This window comes from Mustelus asterias, chromosome 2 (genome assembly GCF_964213995.1).
Source record: "Mustelus asterias chromosome 2, sMusAst1.hap1.1, whole genome shotgun sequence".
Lineage (NCBI taxonomy): Eukaryota > Metazoa > Chordata > Chondrichthyes > Carcharhiniformes > Triakidae > Mustelus > Mustelus asterias.
Window position 1 is genome coordinate 74,611,653 of NC_135802.1, and position 27,957 is coordinate 74,639,609.

The following is a 27,957-nucleotide window of genomic DNA, read 5'->3' on the forward strand; positions in this document are numbered from 1 at the left end:
CATACCCTCTGGACCTGCCCCCTTGGCACTGTTTGGTGCCCAGTAGGCAGTGCCAGTTTGCCAGGCTGGCATTGCCCAAGGCACACCCTCCCCATGCCCGGAGAATACCATCCCAGGCCCGCTAGTCATATGGAAATGTCAATTTCCATAATCAGCACGAGCTAAAAGAAAAAGCACCTGGGGGACAACCTCACAAAAGGTCCCCCCCTGCTGTTGTCTCCCAGCCCACTGCGCTACTCGAGCAGCACAGCGGGCCTGAAGAATGCCAGCCAAGATTATTTTTCGCTGCTGTGATCTCATCCTATATTAACAGAGCTACAAAACCTTCTCTTCCTTTCTGTTTAACTTTCCCAATGTCCGAAAACCTCAATTTCTGTAATGCGTATCAGATCACACCAATTTATTTTTATTTGTGCTATCAATTTATTGATCATGTTAAAAATGCTGTGTGCTTTTTGATAGCCTTTAATTTGGTCTTTTTACACTTTTCTCTACTTTGACCCTCTTTGTCAAATTTCACTTGAATCATAAAACAACAGGTGTTGTTATGTGGGAGCTAATGTCCGCCAGTGAGGGGTGATAAGTGAATGGAACTCAGTGAGAATTAAGCAGCAAAGTTATGGATGGTCAATGAAATTGTTTTGTGTAAACAGTTTGCTGATCACAGATTCGTGGCTCCAACCTACATGCAGAAACTTTGCCAGGAGGGTCACTCAGATCATCTCAGAACATGAAACTCTTCTGTTAAATAGAAAGCTAAGTACTTTGTATTGAAACATTTCTAATTCATGCAGTTGTATTCTCCTTTAGTATAATACTCCATAATTATAACAATTGAGATCACACAATCAAGCATTTTATTCATTACTGAATATAGACTTACCAGATAATTTGCCATGTGTTTAGCTCCAAGGAGGTGGGGGAGAAACCAGGTGAGTTCTGATTTACAGTAGCACAGTTTACAGACAAATTGTGGATTTGTATTTTGGTCATTACGATATTCAACCACATAGTCAAGACCTACAGATTTAAGAATTAGCATCAGAAAATATCCTCCAAAGAGATTACTTCATAAAATGAGCAGCTTACCTAATAAATTGATGTCTTGATATTACATTGAGATATTAGTAATAGATTTTTTAATGCTGTTATATGAAAATGTTTTGTCCATTGTTTTAAGATTAAAAGTTAACAAGCTCAACTAAAAGTGACAAATGAATTTCATAAAATGCATAAACCACCTGTATGCTAATAATTGCATACTGTAATCTTAAGTAGCATTTGAAACTGGGAGACTTAGCAACAAAAAAGTTGTATGACACCCATTGTAAGAATATTTTTCAATATGTTAAATATACTTAAATTTTACACTCTTGGAAACAGTGTGAAGCTAACTTATAAGGGAACTAGAGGTTTTTCAATCATAATTAGTTAGTTACCAACCACTAACAGTCTGGGTTCTGATGAAAAATACATGTACAATATACCATACCCTATCTTTCTCTTCACAGGTGTGACTGACCTATGTATTTTCAAGCTTTGTTTCAAAATTTCAACATTTGTTGTTGTCCTGTTTACATACTGACCAAGCCACAGAATCTTCTGCTACACATTTTCTCCACGAAGTATTAGAATCACAGAATAGTTACAGCACAGGAGGCCATTTGGACCTTCATGTTGTCGGCTCACTGCACGAGTTGTTCACCTAGTCCCATTCCGCTGCTTTTTCCCCATAGCCCTGAAGATTTTCTCTTCAAATAATTATCCAAGTTTCTTTTGAAAGCCACAAGTGAATCTCCCACCACCACACTTGTCAGTAAATTCCAGATCCTAACTACTCATTGTGTAAAGACGTTTGTCATGTCTCCGTTGATTATTTCGCCCAACAGCTTAAATCTGTGGATTCTGAGTTCTTGATCCTTCCACCAATGGGAACAGTTTATCCTAATTTACTCTGTCCAAATTTTTTATCAAATTTCTCAAACTTCTCTTCTCCATGCACAACAGCCACAGCTTGTCTAATATATTACTTAACTGAAGCTCCTCACCCCCGGAACCATTTTCTTGAATATCTTCTTCACCCTAATGCCTTGTGTCCTCCTTAAAGTTGCCCAGAATACTCTAGCTGAGGCCAAAACAGGTTTATCATAACTTCCTTGTCTTTGTACTAAATATCCCTATTTATAAAGCCCAGGATCCTGCATGCTTTACTAACAATTCCTTCAAACCACCCTGCCAATGATTTGTGACATATACATGCATCCCCTTTATTTTATACTGTCTCTTATTCTTAGTACCAAAATGAAACATTTCACATTTCTCTGGATTAAATTTGTTTTGCCACTTGTTTGCCCATTCCATCGGTCATGTCTTTTGAAGTTTATTATCCTCCTCAATGTTCATAATATTTTCAAGTTCTGCATCATTTACAAGTTTGAAATTTTGTCCTGGATTTCCAAGTCTGGGTCACCAAGAAAAATAGGGGTTTTAACACTGACCCCTAGGGAACCCTATTTATAAACAAAGAACAAAGAACAATACAGCACAGGAACAGGCCCTTCGGCCCTCCAAGCCCGCGCCGCTCCCCGGTCCAGGATTGAATCCTGAATCCAGGATCCCCGCCCAATTTTCCAGCCTATCTACATCCTAATATCCTATCCACCGAGCTGTCCCTCACAGCTACGATGCTTTGTTCATCACAACCTATTAACTCCCCCCCCACCCCCCCATTCCAGACCATGTGATCTCCAGGGAGAGGCGAAAACCCAGAGTGAAAACCCCAGGGCCAATATGGGGAGAAAAAAAAAAACTAAACCTTCCTTCAGCCTGATAAATACCTGTTCCCCACTGCTCTGTTTTCTGTTACTCAGCAAATTTCATATTCATGCGTGTACTGACCCTTTTATTCCATGAGCTCCAATTTTGCTCACGGTAGCTCGTGGGCGGCACGGTAGCACAGTGGTTAGCACTGCTGCTTCACAGCTCCATGGGACCTGGGTTCGATTCCCGGCTCGGGTCACTGTCTGTGTGGAGTTTGCACATTCTCCTCGTGTTTGCGTGGATTTCCTCCGGGTGCTCCGGTTTCCTCCCACAGTCCAAAGATGTGCGGGTTAGGTTGATTGGCCATGCTAAAATTGCCTCTTAGTGTCCTGAGATGTGTAGGTTAGAGGGATTAGCGGGTAAAAATATGTAGGGATATGGGGGTAAGGCCTGGGTGGGATTGTGGTCGGTGCAGACTCGATGGGCCGAATGGCCTCTTCCTGCACTGTAGGGTTTCTATTCTTTCTATTCTAAGACTGTAAACGTGGCACTTTATCAAATGTCTTTTGAAGTCCATGTACACCACAACAATACTAACCTCATATTCCTTCTCTGTTACTTCATCAAAAAAACTCAAGCAAGTTAGATAAATATGACCAGTCCTTAGAAAATCTATGCTGGCTTTCTGTTCTTGCCCAAAGTGACATTTTTTTAAAAATTCATTCGCGGGACATGGGCGTCGCTGGCTGGCCAGCATTTATTGCCCATCCCTAGTTGCCCTTGAGGAGGTGGTGGTGAGCTGCCTTCTTGAATCGCTGCAGTCCATGTTTTGTGGGTTGACCCACAATGCCATTAGGGAGGGAATTCCATGATTTTGACCCAGTGGCTGCAAAGGAACGGCAATATATTTCCAAGTCAGGGCAATGAGTGGCTTGGAGGAATACTTGCAGGTGGTGGTGTTCCCATTTATCTGCTGGCCTTGTCCTTCCAGATGAAAGTGGCCGTATCTAAGGATCTTTGGTGAATTGCTGCAGTGCATCTTGTAGATAGTACACACTGCTGCTACTGAGCTTCGGTGGTGGAGGGATTGAATGTTTGTAGATGTGGTGCCAATCAAGCGGCTGCTTTGTCCTGAATTGTGTCAAACATCTTGAGTGTTGTTGGAGCTGCACCCATCCAGCAGGCAAGTGGGGAGTATTCCATCACACTCCTGGCTTGTGCCTTGTAGATGGTGGATAGGCTTTGGGGAGTCAGGAGGTAAGTTACTCGCTGCAGCATTCCTAGCCTCTGACCTGCTCTTGTAGCCACCGTGCTTTTGTGGTGAGTCCAGTTGAGTTTCTGGCCAATGGTAACCCCAAGAATGTTGACAGTGGGGGATTCAGTGATGGTTACACCATTGAATGTCAAAGAGCGGTGGTTAGAGTGTCTCTTATTGTTGATGGTCATTGCCTGGCATTTGTGTGGTGCGAATGTTACTTGCCACTTGTCAGCCCAAGCCTGGATATTGTCCCGATCTTGTTGCATTTGAACATGGACTGCTTCAGTATCTGAGGAGTCGCGAATGGTGCTGAACCTTGTGCAATCATTGGCGAACATCTCCACTTCTGACCTTATGACGGAGGGAAGGAGCAGCTGAAGATTGTTGGGCCTAGGACACTACCCTGAGGGACTCCTGCAGAGATATCCTGGAGTTGAAATGACTGACCCTCCACAACCATCTTCCTATGTACCAGGTATGACTCCAACCAGCGGAGAGTTTGCCCCCTGATACCCATTGATTCCAGTTTTGCTGGGGCTCCTTGATGCCACACTCAATCGAATGTGCTGCTCTTTTTGTCTCAAATTATTGCTAAAACTTTCCCCACCAAGGTTAAACTGGCTGGCTTGTGAGCTTATCTTTTACACCCTATTGTGAACCAGGGTGGAACATTTGCAATTCTCCAGGCACTACTCATGTATCCAAGGAGGATTGGAAACTTATGGTCAATGCCTCCATAATTTCCACCCTTACTTCCCTCAACATCCCTGGATACATCTTTTTTAATAGATTTACAGGATGTGGATGCCATTGGCTAGATCAGCATTTATTGCCCATCCGTAGTTGCACTAGAGAAAGTGGTGATAAGCTGCCTTTTTGAATAGCTGCAATCCCTGAGATGTATGTACACCCACAGTATGTGCTGGAGATCCAGTATGTTGACCCAATGACAGTTAAGGAAGGACAATATATTTCCAAGTCAGGATGGTGGGTGACTAGGAGGGGAACTTCCAGGTTCCCAAGTATCTACTGCTCTTGTTATTCTAAATGTTAGAGGTCATGGGTTTTGAAGGTGCTGCCTAAAGGACCTGGAGTTCCTGCAGTAGAATCATAGAAACTCTACAGTGCAGAAAGAGGCCATTCGGCCCATCGAGTCTGCACTGACCACAATCCCATCCAGGCCTATCCCCATATCCCTACACATTTACCCACTAATTCCTCTAACCTACGCATCTCAGGACACTAAGGGGCAATTTTAGCATGGCCGATCAACCTAACCCACACATCTTTGGACTGTGGGAGGAAACCGGAGCACCCGGAGGAAACCCACGCAGACACGAGGAGAATGTGCAAACTCCACACAGACAGTGACCAAAGCCTGGAATCGAACCCTGGTCCCTGGAGCTGTGAAGCAGCAGTGCTAACCACTGTGCTACCGTGCCGCCCTTGCAAGCTTACCTTGCAGTGCACCTTGTCGATGGTACTGTTGCGAAGTTGGGTAGAGTAATTGTAGATTGGTGTTTGTAAAATTGTAAAATGATAGGGAGAAAGCATTGCATGGTCCTTTTAAAAGGTGGTGCTTTTCCTGTGCTTAGAGTTTAAAAAATGGAAGTACATAGGGAGCCCCAAACTGAAACATTTGTATCTAAAGACCAAGCAGCAGTTTTTGCCAAGACAACAGGTTTTTGAATTTAGCCAATTTGAATCAGGCACTTAGATAACATGAACCTATTAAATTTAAATCTGATGGTTTTAACAATCTAGGACCAATCTTATTGTGGGAAATATTGAAATGTCATCACAGGTCAAGGCGGCAGTGGGACAAAGAGAGAGAGCAACTGCCACCTGCCAGTGATAACAGCTCACAGCTCCCAGAAAGAGAGAAAATCGCTGGCTCTCACAGCTCCATCTATGTCTTAGAGAAAGCACCATCTAGATAGCCAAGGTATCAAAGAAGAAAGAAGTTCCAGACAGAAAAATCAAAAGAGAAGGCCCAGGATATTCCGGAAGACACAAAACCGGATTATAATTTAGGGCGTGACTAATTCTATTTTTGTTAGAGTGGAAATTGTATTTATTGGAACAGTATACCATTAGAATCTTGTTTTATTTGAGAATAGTTGATAGTTAGAAGGGATTTATTCAGTTTGTTAACAGTTTAGTTAATTTGTTCACTGTTAGATAAATAAATTGTTACGTGTTGATTTTAGATTGAGTGTCAGGGATTTATTTTGTATTTAACCACTAGAAGTTGCTGAAAAGCAGGTCACATCACTTCACACACACTTCTTACAGATTATAAGGTGAGGTACTCCTCTTTGGTTTCGGTGTTAGTTCTCAGAGGGGGGAATTGAATAGGTATTTTGTGTCGGTCTTCACAGTGGAAGACACAAATAACATGTCAAAAATTGATGACAAGGAGGCTATGGCAGGTGACGGCCTAGAAGCTATTATTATCACGAAAGAGATAGTGTTGAGCAAGCTAATGGGGCTAAAGGTAGACAAGTCTCCTGGCCCTGTTGGAATGCAGCCCAGAGTACTAAGAGAGATGGCAAGGGAAAATAGCAAATGCACTAGTGGTAATTCACCAAAATTCGCTGATCTCGGGGGTGGTTCCCGCAGATTGGAAAAACAGCAAATGTGGCGCCACTGTTTAAAAAAGGAGATAGTCAAAAGACAGGTAACTATAGGCCGGTTAGCTTAACTTCTGTAGTCGGGAAAAATGCTTGAATCTATCATCAAGGAAGAAATAGTGAGACATCTGGGTATAAATTGTCCCATTGGGAAGACACAGCATGGGTTCATAAAGGGCAGATCATGTTTGACTAATTTGGTGGAATTCTTGGAGAACATTACGTCCGCAGTGGACAATGGGGAACCTGTGGATGTGGTGTATCTGGATTTCCAGAAGGCATTTGACAAGGTGCCGCACCAAAGGCTACTGCATAAGATAAAGGTGCACGGTGTTACGGGTAATGTATTAGCATAGATAGAGGATTGGTTAACTAACAGAAAGCAAAGAGTGGTGGGTAAATGGGTGTTTTACTGGTTGGTGATCAGTGACTAGTGGTGTGCCTCAGGGATCAGTGTTGGGACCGCAATTGTTTACGATTTACGTAGAGGATTTGGAGTAGGGGACCAAGTGTACTATGTCAAAATTCGCAGATGGCACTAAGATGAGTGGCAGAGCAAAGTGTGCACAGGACGCTGAAAATCTGCAAAGGGATATGGATAGTCCAGGTGAATGGGCAAGGGTGTGGCAGATGGAGTACAATGTTGGTAAATGTGAGGTCATCCATTTTGGTAGGAACAACAGCAAAATGGACTATTATTTAAATGGTAAACAAATTGCAGCATATTGCTGTGCAGAGGGATCTGGGTGTCCTTGTGCAGGAATCACAAAAAGTTGGTTATTAAGAAGGCAAATGGAATTTTGTCCTTCATTGCTAGAGGAATGGAGTTCAAAAACAGCGATGTTATGTTGCAGCCGTATAGGGTGCTGGTGAGGCCACACCTAGAGTACTGTGTACAATTTTGGTCTCCTTACCTGAGAAAGGATGTACTGGCTGGAGGGGATGCAGAGGAGATTCACTAGGTTGATTCCGGAGTTGAGAAGGTTGGCTTATGAGGACAGACTGAGTAGACTGGGGCTATACTCATTGGAATTCAGAAGAATGAAGGGAGATCTTATAGAAACATATAAGATTATGAAGGGAATAGATAAGATAGAAGCAGGGAAGTTGTTTCGACTGGGAGGTGAAACCAGAACTAGGGGGCATGGCCTCAAAATAAGGGGGAGCAGATTTAGGACTGAGTTGAAGGTGCTGTGTCCTGGATGGTGTCAAGCTTCTTGAATGTCGTTGAAGCTGCACTCATCCAAGCAAGTAGAGAATATTCCATTACACTCCTGGCTTGTGTCTTGTAGATGGTGTGTGGAGAACAGTACCATGAGTCAGGTGAGATACATGCCACAAGATTCCTAGCCTCTGACTTGCCTTTATTGCTAGTCCAATTCAGTTGCTGGTCAATGCTAACCCCCAGGATGTTGATAGTGGGGGATTCAGTGATGGTAATGCCATTGAATGTCAAGAGCAATGGTTAGATTTTCTCTTGTTGGAAATGGTCATTTCCTGGCACTTGTGTAGCATGAATGTTACTTGCCATTTGTCAGCTCAAGCCTGGATCTTGTCCAGGTCTTGCTGCATTTGGGCATGGACTGCTTCAGTATCTGTGGAATTGCAAATGGTATTGAACATTGTGCAGTCATCAGCAAAATTTCCTACTTCTGATTTTATGACGCAAGGAAGGCAACTGATGAAGCAGTTGAAGATGGTTGTGCCAAGGACACTACCCTGAGAATCTTGTCTGGTCCTGTTTACCTATCAAATTTAATCACCGATGGCCTATTTAACATCGCTATCAATTTTTGCTCATCACGGGGCTCTATTAAATTTCTGTTCACTATGAAAAATTGTACCCCAAGTGACTGGAGGCTAGATATAAAGGAGTGGGAATCAAAGGCCAGATATAAAGAAGCAAGAAGGCAGCAGAGATTCAAAAATCACGTCAAGAGCCAAATCAAACACAGGAAAAACTAAAAAGTGACATCACAATCAAGAGTGAAGAAACTGAAGAAAGATTGGGGCATATTGGTGAGCTTTTAATCTAAATCAATCCATTATAAAGAAAGACTTGATTAATCCATTAGTATAAATAAAGTACATTTTCAATTATATTAAGAAGTGATCCATTAATAGAGCTGGCATTTCTTTAAATATTTCCAATGATAGTAAATATTTATTTTTTTGTAACTAAATTGGTGATTCAAAGGTTGGCTGGGGGCTACTCCCCATAACAATTGGTGATTGATAGTTCCATACAACGAAAAACAAATGGCTTTAGATTTCATTTTGCACAATTCTAAATTCTGCAACTAACTGGGGATAGTGAGCATTATCAGAGCTTTCTGATCTGATTAAAATTTTCTGACAAATTAAGTTTTATTGGCAAGATGACATTTTACTGAAATTGAAAAGTGGAGAAATGGGATTTTGCTTTATACAAATTATTTAACGTTTGACTTTGTAGTTTTTCACATGAAAGACAAATAGGCAACATCATTACAGCTCATAATCTAAAATATATATAAAATATATATATGAGCATTGAAAAACATACCAAGCACAGCCTTGTTTAACTTCATTTTACTGAGATGATCTTCCACGGTTCTCGTCTCAGTAGGGGCTAGAAATTCATCTTTAGTACCTTCATCTTCAGTATTAACTAGAATCCAAAATGCGGACATTAATTCTGCTGCATAGTTATATATATGCATATTTTTTAAATTCACAGAAGGGTTGACTGACCATGTGACAACATACATTTTGAAGATGCAATATTTTGGAAATTCTTGAATTCAATTTGCAAATATTAAGGTCACACAATGCATAATTTTGAGCTTAACCAAGTTCCTTGATTTATCATATTGCCATGATCCCAACTATGGAATGATACTAGATATGCAGCAATTTGAAAGTCAAATATTTAAAGCTTCCCAACAAATTCATCTGTGCGGTGCACATAAACTTTACTCTTTTGCTATTTCAAACTAAGTTTCAAGGCATTTCACAGGAGCATGATAAAACAAAATTTGAATGCATTAACTGCTTACTGGGGCATGTTTCCATGGTTGGTAGCTGCCTTCCAAACCTTGTCCAAGTGGCCATGAATCAGGAAGATTTATTCACTGGACGTTCTGGTTCTAACTGAAACTTGGCTATAGTGACACCTTGCTCCTAATTGAAGCCTCCTCACCTAGACGTACCATTTGTTCTGCCTAAACTGCTATAGTGGGAGAAAAGCAAATTACTGCAGAACCATAAGAGAAAATGCTGGAAAATCTCAGCAGGTCTGGCAGCATCTGTAAGGAGAGAAAAAAAATGATGATATTGAGTCCAGATGACCCTTTGTCAAAGCTGTCAACTGTCATCTGGACTCAAAACGTCAGCTTTTTTCTCTCCTTACAGACCTGCTGAGATTTTCCAGCATTTTCTCTTTTGTTATAGTGGGAGCATGGCTTTCATCACCAAATCACAGCATGCATTTCTTGCCCCACATAACTCTGCTGGCCCTTTTTTCCTCTGAGAACCTCACCCTGTTTAATACCACATCCCTTCGAGCTTTCCTACTCTCCTGTCTCAACCAGTGAACTGAGCAACTTCCTTATGTCTGAATTCACCATCCTCCAATTTACCCCATCAGCCTTGGCTCTGTCAACAGACTTACGTGACTCAGGTTTCAGGTGCTAGGCCAACTCTAGAGACTTGTGCACATAATCCAGGCTGACACCCAAGTGCATCACTAAGAGTACTTTGAAAGATTGTTTAATTAAGATATTACACCAAGACCCCATCTACTCTCTCAGGTGAATGTAAAGTGTTTTCATAGCACTATTCAAAGGAGAGCAGGATAATTCTACAAGTGTCATAGCCAATATTATCCTTCGATCAGCATAACTAAAAGAGACGATCTACTCACTGATCTTGCGCTTTTTTATGGGACCATGTAGCGTGTACTCACTGGAATTTAGAAGAATGAGAGGGGGTTTTATAGAAACATAAAATCCTGATGGAACTGGACAGGCCAGTTGCTGGAAGAATGTTACCGATGCTGGGGAAGTGCAGAACTAGGGGTCACAGTCTAAGAATAAGGCGTAAGCCATTCAGGACTGAGATGAGGAAGAACCTCTTCATTCAGAGTTGTGAACCTGTGGAATTCTTTACCACAGAAAGCTGTTGGAGCCAGTTCGTTAGATATGTTCTAACGTGGCCCTTGTGGCGAAAAGGATCAAGGGGTATGGAGAGAAAGCGGGAATGGGATACTGAAAGTGCATGATCAACCATGATCATATTGAATGGTTGTGGTGCAGGCTCGAAGAGCCGAATGTCCTACTCCTGCACCTGTTTTCTCTGTAAATATAACTGTAGGCTATTTTTCTCCACTATATCTACCATGCGCTCAGAGATCATCTTGTATATGAGCCCCAGTTCCTGCTCCTTCAACCGTATTCCCATAATACTGCCCAAATAATTTCTTTTTCACAAAACCCACTCTTCACCCACTGTATTGCATATTCACACACTATAAATAATCTCCCTTGCCCCTTCAAAATCCATCAATACATTGTTGCATTTCAGGTCCGGGCCCATGCTTTGCACACTTTGAATTCTACAAATCAGGTTTGTGTCCCTCCAGCAGCACCAGAGTACCTTAAAGTCAAAACTAACATTCTCTATGACTGTGATCATCATGCATTATGCCTCTTTAACTCACTGCAGCCTTTGAATACTTTCTCCACTCCACTATCTACCTCAGTGCAGCTGAGACACACTGGTTCCACTGCACTCAATTACATACAGGATATGTCTATCATTGGTTTTTCTCTCGTTTCATTACCAAAGACAACATCATCCAAAAAGATCAGCATTCGTATGAACCTAGCTCTACCTCTGCACAGTTCTCCGAATATGCTGTTATGACCCTCTCCCAAGGTTTTTCTGGATAGCCTCTCACCTGCCAAAAACTTAAGCAATTCCAAATCTCTGCTTCCTGCATCAAATCCCTATTGTGCCTTGGTGTCAAATTTTGACAATATTCTTGTGAAGCACCTTGAGACATTTCACTCTCACCAAGAGTCCACCCAGGCTACTGTCTCAGGTTGATTTGGACCATTTACAACATCAATATCTCAAACAATCCAGACTCAAGAGTCCAATCCAATCCCATTTCTTCTCCACCCAAGACAGTACCTATTGCAACATCTGCACCATTATCCTGCATATGCTCCTCTGGCAGTGAAACTCTCAAACAGGTCTGTAAACTCCATCCCAACATCAATAAATGCATAGTTTTGTTTAAAGCTTATTTATTAGTGTCACAAGTAGGCTTACATTAACACTGCAATGAAGTTACTTTGAAAATCCCCAACACCAACTCAAGCAAAATCCTGCTACAATTCAGCAACAAGTTCCAAATGCCCATCTCTCTTGCCCTCAATAATGTACCTGCTCCATGTCCTCCCCAATATCTGAAATTTAAAATCTTCAAACCTGTGTTTATATTTTTCCACAATCTTTTTTTGCCCTTTTCTGTAACCTTCCCCAAAGTTAAACAACATCTGCCCCCTCACCTTTCTAAATTTTTCATTCAAATTCAGTTTGAGTACTCACCATTGGCAGAGCGGCAACAGTGCCACAGCCTCACGATTACTTCTTGCTCCTTAATCCATCCATCACCATCACGCTTTCCTCTTTTTGAACTCTCCCTAAAACAAATCTCTGACTACCCCTAACATATCTCGTCTGTATCGCTTGGTTACTCACTGGATAAACATACTCAGTTATTATTGGAGGAGTTACGGATAGATTGCAGAAATGCCCAAGGCACTCAAAACTGAGTCAGAGGTATGTCTGGATATATAAAGACAATGCTTTTAGAAGACATACTTCTTTCAACTTCATGGTACATCATTAATTGGTGACAAAACATCACACAACTCAAAGTAGGTATCACAAAGTTATTATGGTATATTTGCACATATTCTCTACAACTGCAAATGTTATTTTACACCATAATGGACTAAGTGGCAAAAGGAAATATAGGCACACATATTTTCCCTTGGTGCATGATCAAGTTAATATTTGGTAAATTTTCACTGTCCAAACCATATTGGTCCAGAGCTTTTTCACGAAACATTATTCTGCAGTAATTTCAGAAAATATATCCCTTTAACAAGGAATGCTATGAAAATTATGCTTTCTAAAGGTTCTAACGTCACATACAAGTAATTAGACTAGGGGAATTATATCCATGCATTTTATTTCAAATATTATAACCTACTCAAAAATTGACATCTATGAAAACCATTACAAAATTCTGAAAATCTGGATAACCTGAATCTTCCCACAGATAACATAATTCATTTTAATAGATTTCAAAGAAGAAAGGTTTCTCCCTGGAAATGTGAACTATAGACCTGTGGATTAGATAGCAGGAAAACCAGATTATGCAATATTTAGAAAATATTAGGCACCATTTTATGTATTTAGCCCTACAAAAATGTTGCATTTTTAGTTTATTTCAATTTGTATTGCTACATTAGTTTAAATTTGCCTCCAGCAGATTGAGGAGATAATTTCCAAAGAGTGCTTCAAGTTCAAGTGTTACATAATTCAAATCCTTCATCTCAAGTTTATGGTAAAAAAATTCAACATAGAGACTAACTGAATTTCTTACCAGAGATTTAACAGCTGCTACAATTTATGACCTTCATTTGTCTTCCAAAATTTCCAATCTCTGATGCTTTTCTTCTTTAAAAATATTCTAATTATGCTGAGCAATTTTAATTTAAAACAGTGGGAAAACTGGGTAAAATGCCTGTTATTTTTCAGAACAACGCTTTTCAGATTGCAAAGATTTTTAGCAGCTAAAATTAAATATTTACAATACTTCGAAATAAATAAGTTTGAGAAAAGGATGCTCCCCCATTCACCCCTCCAACACACAAAAATCACAGGAATAGGTGGTGAGAGTTGGTAGGAAGGAGTAAAAAGAAAATCATTACAAATATTAATAGAACACTGTCGGTAATACTTTATGGTGCATAGACCAACATGACCTTTGGAAAGATTATGACACAAGTCAACATCTTAAATTAGTTCAAGAAATAATTTGTTCACTTCTGCTCAGCCAAGCATTGGATTGTGTACAAATTGGTCACCATGCTTAGGTATTTCCAAAATTCTGAGTAGAAATTCAGTTTATCTGATATTCTTAAAGGTACAAAGCCAATGCACAGAGTGGACTGGGTGAGCCCTTAATCCATCTCCTTGCCTGCTCCAAAAATCAGTTCAAATTGAATCCAATTCACGGTCCTCACAAGGGAGACATACAAGATCCAAGCCAACAAGAAAAGGCATTGCACCCAAACTTGGGCTTGATCTGACGCTTGATCTTAGCCAAAAGGCCAAGAAGCGATGAAGTAAATGGATACACACCACCTAATTGAGGAACAGGAATTACGCACGAGTTGGTAGAACCATGCTTAGGGCCTCCCCAAGTCTATGTACAGTATTGCTGATAAGCAAGTGGCTGAGACTGCAGTTTACCACCACAAAGCACTGGTAGGTTTTCCGCTGATTTCGTCATCAGATAGTGCTCCACACACGTTAGGGTATTGACTTGCAGGATTATCCGGAAACAAATGGGTAGAGGCCCCAACCATACTCCTCCAAATATCTTCCAATGAGCCAGGCTAGCTGGTAAATCCCCAGTTGTGTTGTGGACCTGCCTGGTTCAAGGATCAGATACTTAGTCCACCTTAAAAGATTGACTAGGTTCCAATAACCCTTTTGCCAGGCAAGTTATCCTGAGCCAACTCATCCTGAAAGAGATCATATTTACCTCCACCAGCCCCTTCCCTCGTTAGGTGGTTATTCAACTACTGACAAGCAAGAGCTTGAGCCTTTGAGGCATGCACAGCATTTGTCAGGGACTCCACCTCAGCAGCACGGTGAGAAACACAATTCGCCACAGGTTGTATGCGTTCATGTCTACCTCTTCGGGCACAATACCTCATTAAAACAATTAATTAAGGTATTGGAAACTGTGCTCAGTAAAGACATTGATGCAGTCAGATGATGCTGTTTATGCTTGCACAACGTTTTGCTGCAGAAGTTGACAGAAGGCGTGATCATCTTTCATTTTGCAGCATCGATTTACTCCCTTGTGTCTGGTCATTTGAGTGAATGCCGTGGATGCAGTACCAGTGGTAACAGCTTAGACAGTTCTAAGCTATCCCAAACATGACATTGTATCCAAAACACCTCAGGATAATGCATCACAAAGGTACAAACAATAGGAATTCAGCTTCAGTGAAACCAAGATCATATGAACTAATATCTTAGGCTTCCTGATTGTGCCAGCTCACCAAAGAAATCAAAATAAGTTCATCTTCGAACCACATGAAGCCAAAGCCCAAAGTGCGCCCTTTATGCTTTCCATTTACAGACGACCTACTTCTTCAGCTCGGATGCCAGTGTAGCTCCTTTATCTAAGGAAACTGATGAATAAGACGACATGGGCTGGGTCATCAAAAGCTCAACTCCAAACAACTCAAAACATCAGTGATGGATATATTGGCATTTGCTCGATTACCATTGGTGCATCAGGTTGAATAATGTGCAACAGTAGATGACAGAGTAAGGTTTTGTTTCAGGACTTAAATGAGAAATGTCAGATGGGTCATCAGAAATCAGGTTCCCAAACAGACCCCGTTTACCACCATGCTATCGCCATCACACCATCCCCTACCTCCAAGGAGGTTAGTCATCTGAATAGCTCCACCATGAAAATATCCATGTTCAATAGGACACACCCTTTACTTATCTTTATGATTCCTTTAAAAGTAAATCATATCCTCTTAACCAGCACTTGTCAGAGTTAAACCATGCCCTATATATAAAAAAAACTTGTTTCATTATGCTATTCTGTTGATTACAAGGCGCAAAAATTTCCGCACTGCATTAATTACAATAACACCACTACACGATTGATCTGTATTTTGTATACACCTCCATAAATGGAAAAATGGGCAATTTCATACACTGAAAAGTATTTCACATGAAAATTCCCAACACTTTGTGAAGATGAGGACAGTAGAATTATTAATTTACTTTTGAAAAGCTGCACGTCAAAAATAATTGCAGTTGGGAAAGGTTCAAAACGTTGCACCATTTTTAAAAAACAAATGCATGTCAATGTTCATTTTAATGGGCACTTTCCTAAAATACTTGCCTTGCACCTATCTAAATAAAGGAGAGATCACCACTGAATTATTTTCTTGTCCTGATATGTCAAAGCATAGCTAGAATCCATCACAGTGCATTACAAGTCACATTAATACTGCAAATCCCCCAGGCTTAACTACCCAAGTTAAGATTCACCGCCAGTGAAAGATTAGAGTTCATTTTTCTAAAAATTGCAATATCAAATTTTGATCCAAGTTTTATTCTAAGTGACAGTGAACACATTTTACCCATGGAGTTTGTTATTGTAAAAATTAAAAATAGTCCCTGATTCTTCACAAGTACATCCACCTCCAATCTATACAACCTTAATTATTAGGCAACTTTAATTCATGTTTTAAATATATATATTTCAGCAGGCAAGTAAGCCAAAAGCTCTTCAACTTCACGTTAAAAATATCCATGGTAGGGTCTCCTTATGTCTTAATAAATAAAGGCTTTGCACAGATCACAAATTTAATACCTTGGCTGTGCTTAATTTATTCATCTCAACTACAGCTTTTCAAATGGCCTTACATAGGAGAGAAAATAAACCAGAAACCAGAACTCCCATTCCAGAGATAAATGTGCACATTGGATAAGGACAAGATTGGACTTGGCTGCAATGCTTTTCCATGGTGGAATAATCGGCCAACAAATCAGTGACTAGACTCGCACATTAATGAACAATAGAGGTTGGTTGCACCAACTATCTTTTCGTGATAGTCAAATTCCGAAAGAGAGAACAAACAAAAGCAAAAACCATTGGGAAGTTATTTGAAACACAAAGTTTAACACCAATCTGCTTTTCCTGGGCCAAAACCCATATTCCACAATGTATTCTGACTGAAAGGATGGACAAGAGGCTATGTCCATGAGTAGCACCTTGCTTTTACTCAGCAAAGATGAAGCGCACCTCAAAATTGAGACTTAACAAATGTTGCACTATTGGAGGCAATGGCTAATGAGTGCTCAATAGAAATCCAGTTTCGTCTTCAAAGTTGACCAGGCTTTTTTGGGGGGAAATTAAACTTGGTGGGTTTTCAGCCAACTGCAGATGTCCTAACTACTGTACTTTGCATTGATGTTAACCACGTTACAAAATGTATTCCCAGAACTATTAAGACAAAAGCTATAGATGTTCATTAGTTTTAATAAACACCAACAATTGATTTTAAACCTCAAAAAATATGAAGAATATACATGTGCAACATCTGTAGAGATGGGAACAGTTCCAAAAGGAATCCTGCAATACTTACCATTCCATTTTAAGGCTGCCTCAATCTGCCATAATGATGTTTGGAGAGAATCAACCAGGAAAAGGAACAGAAAAAGTTAGCGAGATTGTTTCTGTTGGGACATAAAACTGAAACATTTCATTAAAATGCGCTTTTGCATATTTTGCTCTGAAGGCCACCGTTTTGCTTGTTTAAATTAAGGAAACCTTGTGGCTGTTCTGCAAAAATGCAAATAGGGGTTAATACTAACACTTCCAATTACTTAGAGCAGGTGGATATTGAAATTCTGCCAATGGGGTTTAGAGCTCTACAGAAACAATCAAGTTGCTGAGAAAAATAAGCCCATGTGCAGTTGTTTCAGAATAAAAGTGGAGTTGGAACTTTAAAATTTGTTTTAAAGTACTAAAAATAAAATTTATATATCTGGCTGTGTCATGGACTTCATGCTGGTGCGAAACCAGTTCAAACTTTTAAAATTTATAATTTTACTATCATAATTTTCTGTAGTAACATCAACAAATTTATATATAAAAGCTGTGGTGCAAATGCAACAAATTTATGCACACGCACTAATATAAGCCCCAATAAATACATTTTCCACAGGAAAGCCTCAGTTATTGCTCTAATATGATATACAGCATTTGGTATATTTTAACAATCATCTACATAATTTAATTCAGCTTTCAGAATGAGATTAAGGATGCAAAGAATTTCAGAGCTCAGTGAAGTGTGCAATGTAGCTCAGCGGCCAGGTCACCTCATATGACCATTGAAAATCAAGGATGCTGAGACAGGTTGCTGGTGTGCATCAAGGAAACTCCAGCCTTCTGTTCAAGGAAGATAGTCAGGTGATTCCATTTCTTCTCTCCCTCCCTACACGTCCATTATGTGCTCCTCCGTTGGAAAGGCTGGAGGGCATGCCCTTGAAGGTCTTCACAGATGCTTTCACCACGGCTCCTTGATCAACCAACTAAAGGCATATCAAGGATGCAGGTAAAAAGCTTTCTGCAGGCTCTTACTCCTTCCACTGAGAATTCAACGAAGACAGGCAAATGTGTGCATGGGAGCCTGAGTGCCAGTATCTGTCAGGAATGGGGTTTACATGTGGGTATCCCTGTTGCATTTTGCAAACCTGGGTGCAATTTCTTCAACCTCTCAATCTAAGAAGTGAAATGGATGATATACTCAGCAATCCACAGTTCGACTAAATAGCATGGTCAATCAAGGGCACCAAGAAATATTTCATAGTTACATTGAACATGTTACAAAGCTGTCATTTATTGCCAGGCTAAAGTATGGAGAATAAAAGGAATGGTCTACAATCATCTAAACTTGAAAATTAGAATCTAGTCTTGAAACATGCTCCCTGGAAATACTTTGTGAAATGTAATCAGGATCCCTACAGTACAAAAGGCCATTCTATCCATCAAGTCTACACCGGCTCTCAGACAGAGCATTTTACCCAGGCCCATCCCCCTGCCCTATCCCCATAACCCCACATATTTACCCCACTAATCCTCCTAACCTTCACATCTTGGGACACTGAGGGGCAATTTACAATGACCAATCCACCTAACCTGCACATCTTTGGACTGTGGGAGGAAACCAGAGCACTCACAGGAAACCCACGCAAACTCTGGGAGAACGTATAAACTCCACACAGATAGTCACCCAAGGCTGGAATTGAACCCAGGTTCCTGGCAGTAAGGCAACAGTGCTAACCACTGTGCCACCCACAGTTCATTCAATGAAATGTAACCACTTTGTGCAAACCAGCCAAAAAATAATTAATGCTGTGCTGAGTGACGCACATTCAGTGAATACCTTAAGTAAAGTTTATTTATTAGTCACAAATAAGACTTACATTAACACTGCAATGAAGTTACTGTGAAATTCCCCTAGTCGCCACAATCCAGCGCCTGTTCAGGTCAATGCACCTAACCAGCATGTCTTTCAGAATGTGGGAGGAAACCGGAGCACCCGGTGGAAACCCACGCAGACACGGGGAGAACGTGCAAACTCCACACAGACTGTTACCCAAGCTGGAAATCGAACCCGGGTCTCTGAAGCTGTGAAGCAGCAGTGCTAACCACTGTGCTACCGTGCCACCCACAGTAGTCAATTAATTAGACAATTAATGGAAAATAAAAATAAGTCTGTAATGTACATCCCTGTCCAAAACAGTTCTTTTTACATCTTTTGTGGAGTCAAATAGCCATGGCAATTAAAGAAGCACCAATTTTAAAAATATAACCACCAAAACTGTGGCTAAATGTTAGGTCCAGAATAATTTAACTGCAAATAATCTGAAACTATAATAACATGACAACTAATTTTGGGAATGAATGTAGGTTCTACGAATTCTATGAGATTTCTGTTTTGCTGTAATACAAGTCACAAACGTGTATAAACTCTGCCACAGGCATACACATGCCTACAACTTGTGCAGTATACTCTTTAAACTCATATTATACAGAGGAGTAAGTTATCAAACAATTCTATAAAACAGGGAGACTAAATTCTCAAAATTGAGATAACACATCATGTTATATTGTAATGTTGTATTTTCAAAATAACTGTTCCCAACCTGAACACACAATGAAGCCCAGCACTACCCAAATAATTTTCAAAACGTTATTTTGTTGATCTTAAGTTTCTAAGCAATTGAACATGTCTTAAAGACTATAAGATCGCATGCAAGTCAGTGTTTGTGATATCAAGCAGTAGCCGCCACTTAGAAATGGCATGAATTATTTATTTCCTTCTGGTTGTTAATTTTAGTCGAAGTTATACATCACAGAATTTATTAAAAACATCTCTCCCTTTAGAACCTGGTCTAGTTCTCTAAAAGTACATTCTTTTATACTTACAGTACTAAGCATCTTAGTCTCAGAAAATTGTGAAGGTCAAAAAAAATCCTAGGTTCTAATAATTCATAAAGTATGGGTATACAACAAATCTAGGGAAACAAATTAGAGGAATATGTTCAGAAATAATCCAGTCAATTCACTTAAATGATCAATGTGAACAGTGGCAAAATGCAAGAACCATTTAATTTATAGAAGTGTGTGCTACACCAAGTGCAATGAAACCTCAATTATATCCATAATCAGAGGGGAATTTATTGCTGCAAAACAGAGATTGCCAGATCAGAATTCCAAGCACTCCTATTTTTAATAATGGCTATTCAACCAAATATTGGCAAGCCTAATTAATCACTCCACTGGTCACAATAATTGGATAAAAGCAAATTACTGTGAATGCTGGAATCTGAAACCAAAAGAGAAAATACTGGAAAATCTCAGCAGGTCTGGCAGCATCTGTAAGGAAAGAAAAGAGCTGACGTCAAGTCCAGACGACCCTTTGTCAAAGCTAAAAGGCATAAAAAGTGGGAGATATTTATATTGCAGGGTGAGGGGATGAAAGATGAGTCATAGCCACAGAAACCAGGGGAAAAGGCTGCAAATGGCAGTCCATAGCGAGAATAAAGGGTGCGAATGGCCAAACGGCAGAGAAGCTGAAATCAGAGGGTAAGCTGTGGTAGATGTGGAGAACAGTAAAAAATTAAATGAAATGAAAACGTAGAGGGTCGAGGTGGAGTAGAGCTAATTATCCGAAGTTGTTGAATTCGGATGTTGAGGCCGGAAGGAGGAATGTGCACTTTCTATGCCTTTTAGCTTTGACATCAAAGGAATGTGTCTAGCTGGAAGATGAGATGCTGTTCCTCCAGTTTGCATTGAGCTTCACTAGAACATTTCAGCAGACCAAGGATAGACGTGTGCATGGGAGTAGGATCATGTTAAAATGGCAAGCCACTGGAAGGTCAGGGTCCTGATTGCGCACAGACCGAAGGTGCTCAACACCTTTCATTCCCTCATCTTTCATTTCCTCATCCTGCAGTATAAATATCTGTATAAATATCCACTTTTTATGCCTTTTAGCTTTGACAAAAGGTCATCTGGACTCGAAACGTTAGCTCTTTTCACTCCTTATAGATGCTGCCAGACCTGCTGAAATTTTCCAGCATTTTCTCTTTTGGTCATTATAATTGGAAGAGTTTGATTCTATTCACACAGTTAAAATAATCCAGAGCTGTACAGTTTTATTAGAATAAAAGATCCTCAAAAAAAGGTGACTGAACAATTGCAATCTGATAACCTAGAATGCTATCTACAGATTTACTTTCTTCCAATTAATGCAAGATAGTTATCTCTGAACCCCAATTAGATATTCTATTTTTAAAAGATTTACTAGCAGCGCTAACACCAGCTGGCCCACACTAGCTGTGGCTACTCTCCCCAACATGACATCTTTGTCCAGGTCAACAATGATTAAAATCAACTTCCATAACATTCTTACATATAATCAAGAAAGTAAATTACGATGTGGATAATCAAGGTTCCACTGCATTTGAAAGTGTGTAACATTATTGAGATAATGTATTTAATAAGAGCATATTTACTGTTGAAATTCTGGAATAAAGTTATCAAAATATTTTGGTGGGAGGTGTTTAAAAGTGACTGGAATTGTTCTTACCTTTTTGTGTTTAAAGCCCAGGAAATGCATCTGGAGATTCATAGCAGATGTGCAAACTACCTTGCAAATCTAGAATAAAAATATACGTGTTTGATATTTCAAAAAGTATATTGTCCTCCATTTTTGTATGTTTGTACGAACTTAGGTCTGATTTATGTAGTTAGCAGTCTGATCAAGGACAATGTTGAATTGTGCCAAAGCTTCTAAAAACTTCCAATTTCATTAACAAAACATAGCACCCTAATTATAGATACAAAATTCTGAAGTCCATTCAACCCCTTTGCCCTAATACTGTATCATGCATTGCATCGAAGATAAGATGGTCTTCTTTCATTCTTTATACCAAACTCATTTTAAAGGAAAATTTCAAAACTAAACTGAAAAACAAAATCAAGTTGTACTGTGCAGATTCTACAGTATCTACAAACAAGCATGAACCTCTGCAGCGTAAACTGAATCAAAGCATACAACTATGTAATTTTGCCATAATACTATGCATAAAAAACAAGACTCGATATTTGTTTACATTACTACTTGAATTTTTGACAAATCATTTTTGAAACAGCATGTCTCAAATGAGGTTTGCTAAGACAACGATAGATCAAATTAACCCAATTCACTCAACTTCATGTGCTCAGTTCTGGTCGCCTCATTATAGGAAGGATGTGGAAAAGATTGAAAGGGTGCAGAGGAGATTTACAAGGATGTTGCCTGGATTGAGTGGCATGCCTTATGAGGATAGGCTGAGGGAGCTCGGTCTTTTCTCTTTGGAGAGACGTAGGATGAGAGGAGTCCTAATAGAGGTATATAAGATGTTGAGAGGCATAGATCGGGTGGACTCTCAGAGGCTTTTTCCCAGGGTGGAAATGGCTGCTACGAGAGGACACAGGTTTAAGGTGCTGGGGGGTAGGTACAGGGGAAATGTTCGGGGGAAGTTTTTCACACACAGGGTGGTGGGCGAGTGGAATCGGCTGCCATCAGTGGTGGTGGAGACAAACTCAATAGGGTCTTTTAAGAGACTCCTGGATGAGTACATGGGACTTAATAGGATGGAGGGTTATAGGTAGGCCTAAAAGGTAGGGATATGTTCGGCACAACTTGTGGGGCCAAAGGGCCTGTTTTGTGCTGTAGTTTTCTATGTTTCTATGTTTCATTGTTAATTTGCTGGTCAGGTTCATGTGTTTAAATGCTTTATGGTACAAAGACCTATTTTATTTCTCTTTGCACCATTCACTTTAAAGAAATGTACAATGTAGTAATTTACTTGTAATGTTCTTCAGCTCACAATTCCTGGAACTCAAAGCAAGCGGTACAAAAGGTGGGTTTCTTGAAACTGCAAACATTCAGTAACAATATTAATTACTGCTGCAAAAAGTTTAAATGTCTTCAGAACCAATTTAATTAAGGAAAAAAGTTATGCTAAATCCATTAGCCATTACTGAAAGAAAGTGTATTTCTTGTATGCCTGATTTATGTCCCTGTTGCTGACCTGGAATGCTTTCTACAGTAGTCGATTGCAGTTCGGAGATGAGAAATGCAAAGAAAGGTTCTAATATCCCACAGTTCTTTAATTTTTTACTATCTTAGTGAAAATCAAATATTTTTATATTTTCACATTTAAGATTTTTGTATAAACAAAAGTGACAACAGGAAGAGTAAAAGTGCCTTCTAAGGGCAACTAGCAATGGGCAATAAATGCTGGCCAGCCAGCGATGCCCGTGTCCCATGAATGAATTTTTAAAAATTAACACTCCATGAGGATAGGCTGAGGGAGCTCGGTCTTTTCTCCTTGGAGAGACGAAGGATGAGAGGTGACCTGGTAGAGGTGTACAAGATGTTGAGAGGTATAGATCGGGTGGATTCTCGGAGGCTTTTCCCAGGGCTGAAATGGCCGCTACGAGAGGACACAGGTTTAAGGTGCTGGGGAGTAGGTACAGAGAAGATTTCAGGGGTAAGTTTTTCACTCAGAAGGTGGTGGGTGAGTGGAATCGGCTGCCGTCAGTGGTGGTGGAGGCAAACTCGATGGGGTCTTTTAAGAGACTTCTGGATGAGTACATGGGACTTAATAGGATTGAGGGTTATAGGTAAGCCTATATATAAGCCTAGGTAGGTCGAGACATGACCGGCACAACTTGTGGGCCGAAGGGCCTGTTTGTGCTGTATTTTTTCTAAGTTCTATTATGTCCTGCAAGGCACAGTACTACTTTATCCATTCTATCCTCTAATGCAGGTGGAAGTTATAACATTTAAAAGAATCCCACTGTTAAAAACACAACTTTTTTAACAGCCAGTTAAAACCAGTATCCATCACAAACAAATTTGTCTGAATATTTTTAGCTGCTTATGGAAATAATGCAACCATTTCAATTTTATACAGCGAGACATAACATAACCTAAATATGAGATTAACCTTTTTTGAAAAGTGAAATATTTCATGTTACAATTATTTGCCTTACAGTTGACAAATACGTCTAGAGATAACAGATGCGCAATACTTGTATTCAATATGTGGTAGCTCATATTTAGCAGATCAAAAAATATAGAAAACAAAATGTCAATGCATCTCTGCAAAAGTTTAAATACTTACATCACACCAAAACATGGTCACTGATTTGCTCTCTTTGCTAGCATGAGATCCATCACTTTCAGGCAGCCCTCCACTGGCAGGTGACTGTGTACTCACAGATGGCCATGTTAGATCTGTGTCAGCTTGGACTTGGTCTTTACTGAGCACAGCTGCCATCTCATTTTCAGTTTCTTTTGTGTCACTTGCATTGTTTTCAACATTCATTGGTTCTTTCTCATCAGTCAGTTCTGGTTGAACTTCATCTGCAGCCACAACATTTAATTCTTCTTTTTCAACATTCTTGGTTTGGGAAAGTACACACTTCGCTTGAGCTTGGCCTGAGGCACTCTTGGCTTGCAACAGGTCACTGCTGGCTTTAACTATTTTTCTGGTAATTTTTGTGGCAAGCCTTTTCTTTTTCCCCATAGAAGTTGGAAATTTCTTTCCAGTAAGGACACCAGATTTTCCAGTAAGCTTACCAATTCTTCTACCAGTTGGCTTTGGTTTGACTTTGCCTACAGCCGTCTTAGCTGCGACTGCTCTGCCACCATTAGTCGGAAGTTTCACTTGGCTTGCGGCATTCATAGCTTCAACGTTTTCATCGCTATTAGTTTGATTTTGGCCAAATTCATCCTGAGCTGCCTCTTGTTCATTGCTGGTAGGCTGATTGTCAACTTCACTCTGAGCTTCATCGTGTCCTGTACTAGTAGTCTGATCATCAACTTGGCTGACATCACATTGAAATCCTTCTTGTTCACCACTGGTGGTTTGCTCATCAACTTGGCTGACATCACACTGAAATCCTTTTTGTTCATTATTCGTGGTTTGCTCATCAACTTGGCTGACATCACACTGAAATCCTTCTTGTTCATTATTAGTGGTTTGCTCATCAACTTGGCTGACATCACACTGAAATCCTTCTTGTTCATTATTCGTGGTTTGCTCATCAACTTGGCTGACATCACACTGAAATCCTTCTTGTTCACCACTGGTGGTTTGGTTGTCAATTTGGCTGACATCACACTGAAATCCTTCTTGTTCACCACTGCTGGTCTGTTTGTCAACTTGGCCAACCTTACTCTGGGCTTCTTCTTGTACATCATCAATAGCATGAATTTGGATTTTTCCTGTCTCACTCTGAGCTGCATCTTTTTCAGTACAGTTAATTTGAGATTGGACTTCCCCTGTACCATGCACAGCACTGCTCTCCTGAACATGGGCTTGGTGCCCAGCAACCTTAATTATGTTATTTTCAATAGTGTTAGCTCCAGGTTGCACTTTATTAATGCAACATTCATCTTCATCTTGTCTACTGTTATCTGGAATTTGGTCTGTGTGATCCTTTACTTCATCTTGCCCACTACGGAGTTGAATTCGGATCTGGCCTTCAGGGCTCTCAGTTACATCTGTTTTATTACTGATATCATCATGTTGGACTCCACTTAAATCTTGTTTAGGAATTTCTTTTCCATAATCAATAATAGGTGCTTGGTCTGCATCACTTGTAGCCGTATCATTTCCATCTTGGATAGCTTGGGCAACTTCATCTGTGTCACTCATGTTTCAACGTGAAATCTACAACAAATTAAAATTACACTCGTTTTATTTCAGTCATTTAAAATTTAACTAAATCACACATGGATAGATCTGAAATTCAAATGTGGAAAATATAAGATGGTATATTTATTTTTTTGGGGGGGGGGGGGGGGAGACGACGCCTGGTCATCGGTACTCAGTTCCGAAGCTGCTCCTCACAAATAGTCAGGAGTGAGAGAGGGAGCCGTGCAGACAGACCCTCACGACAAGGCCATCATGCACCGCAACCCGCACAGGCCTCTGCAGCCTCCCCTCTGCCGCCCGTTAACATCGATGTTAAACACCTTTCAATTACAACCTCTCCGGCCGGGAAATGGAACAAAAGCCGGCGGCCAACCAGCTCGCGCGTCCGAGCTGAACTCCGCAAACCGTCCGCCCGCCCGCGATCCTGCCAATCTACTTCCGCTGCCTGAACGTCACTTCCTGCCAGCGGGAGGCGCATGCGCGCTAACTCCACTGCAGTCCAGGAGTTTTTTTTACATTCCTGGGATGTGGGCGGTGCTAAGTACATTGCTCTGGTCCTGGAGTCACATGTAGGCCAGACCAGGTAAGGATGACCGATTTCCTACCCTAAAGGACATCAGTGAAACCAGATGGGTTTTTTCCAACAATCGACAATGGTTTCATGGTCATCATTAGGTTCTTAATTCCAGATTTTGTTGAATTCAAATTTCACCATCCCATGGTGGGATTCAAACCCCGATCCCCAGAGTATTCCCCTGGGTCTCTGAATGACTAGCCCAGTGACAATACCATTGCCTCCCTATGAGCCTTTCATTTAAATTAGTAATTTTCCCAACCTGAGAACTCTTGCACCATCACTAAAAAATGTTGATAATAGAGTCCAGCAACTTTGTATGACTAGAAATTTAGTAAAAACTCAGAGATTGTTTATTTTAAATGAAAACTAATACATAAGCAGTCCTTACCACTGTTCCCCTATGTCTAATGGATGAAGTCATGATGTGGAGATGCCGGCGTTGGACTGGGGTAAACACAGTAAGAGTTTTAACAACACCAGGTTAAAGTCCAACAGGTTTATTTGGTAGCAAATGCCATTAGCTTTCGGAGCGCTGCTCCTTCGTCAGATGGAGTGGATATCTGCTCTCAAACAGGGCATACACAGACACAATATCAAGTTACAGAATACTGATTAGAATGTGAATCTCTACAGCCAACCAGGTATTAAAGATACAGACAATGTGAGTGGAGGGAGCATTAAGCACAGGTTAAAGAGATGTGTATTGTCTCCAGACAGGACAGCCAGTGAGATTCTGCAAGTCCAGGAGGCAAGCTGTGGGGGTTACTGATAGTGTGACATAAACCCAAGATCCCGGTTTAGGCTGTCCTCATGTGTGCGGAACTTGGCTATCAGTTTCTGCTCAGCGACTCTGCACTGTAGTGTGTCGTGAAGGCCACCTTGCAGAACGCTTACCCAAAGATCAGAGGCTGAATGCCCGTGACCACTGAAGTGCTCCCCTACAGGAAGAGAACAGTCTTGCCTGGTGATTGTCGAGCGGTGTTCATTCATCCGTTGTCGTCGCTTCTGCATGGTCTCCCCAATGTACCATGCCACGGGACATCCTTTCCTGCAGCGTATCAGGTAGACATTCTAATCAGTATTCTGTAACTTGATTTTGTGTCTCTGTATGCCCTGTTTGAGAGCAGATATCCACTCCATCTGACGAAGGAGCAGCGCTCCGAAAGCTAATGGCATTTGCTACCAAATAAACCTGTTGGACTTTAACCTGGTGTTGTTAAAACTCTTAATGGATGAAGACCAGTGAGTTTGACAGACAGCTGGTATGGTCATTCACCGCAAGATCTGGCTGGACCACATGAAGCAATATTGTTCTCATCTAGCAAAACTGCTGACTAGGAATGCAAAATCAAACCCTAGCAACTTTTTCTCCACTATCTTCACCACCAACAAGAATTGCAAGGAGCTCATGGATTTCTTGGTCACTAAGATTGAGACCAATCTCTGACATTTTCCCCCCTTCCCCTAGCCCAGTAGTCAAATTTCCTCTAATTATTCTCTCTGCCTTAGCCCCAAATTCACATCTTTCTCTCGTTACTCTCTCATGTCCCACCAAACCCTCTGCAAACTTATCTTGTCCATGAGACTCACCTCCTTTCTCAATTATATTCCCATTATAC

At 40.6% G+C, this 27,957-nt stretch overlaps 1 protein-coding gene across 4 annotated transcripts in view; it reads right to left on the bottom strand.

Moving 5' to 3' along the window:
- Positions 1 to 26,225, bottom strand: part of LOC144508955 (uncharacterized) — a 94,402-nt gene extending 68,177 nt beyond the window's left edge. For 3 of the 4 annotated variants that reach the window (XM_078237190.1, XM_078237176.1, XM_078237195.1), the window contains exons 1-6: positions 26,082 to 26,225; positions 24,223 to 25,776; positions 21,636 to 21,704; positions 17,121 to 17,145; positions 9,197 to 9,301; positions 884 to 1,020 (exon numbers count right to left, since the gene is read on the bottom strand). In XM_078237190.1, the coding sequence (XP_078093316.1) occupies positions 884 to 1,020; positions 9,197 to 9,301; positions 17,121 to 17,145; positions 21,636 to 21,704; positions 24,223 to 25,761 (1,875 nt within the window). In that variant the 5' untranslated portion in view covers positions 25,762 to 25,776; positions 26,082 to 26,225. The remainder of the gene's footprint in view (positions 1 to 883; positions 1,021 to 9,196; positions 9,302 to 17,120; positions 17,146 to 21,635; positions 21,705 to 24,222; positions 25,777 to 26,081) is intronic. The other variant, XM_078237183.1, reaches the window with a different exon arrangement.
- Between the last annotated feature and the right edge of the window lie 1,732 nt (positions 26,226 to 27,957).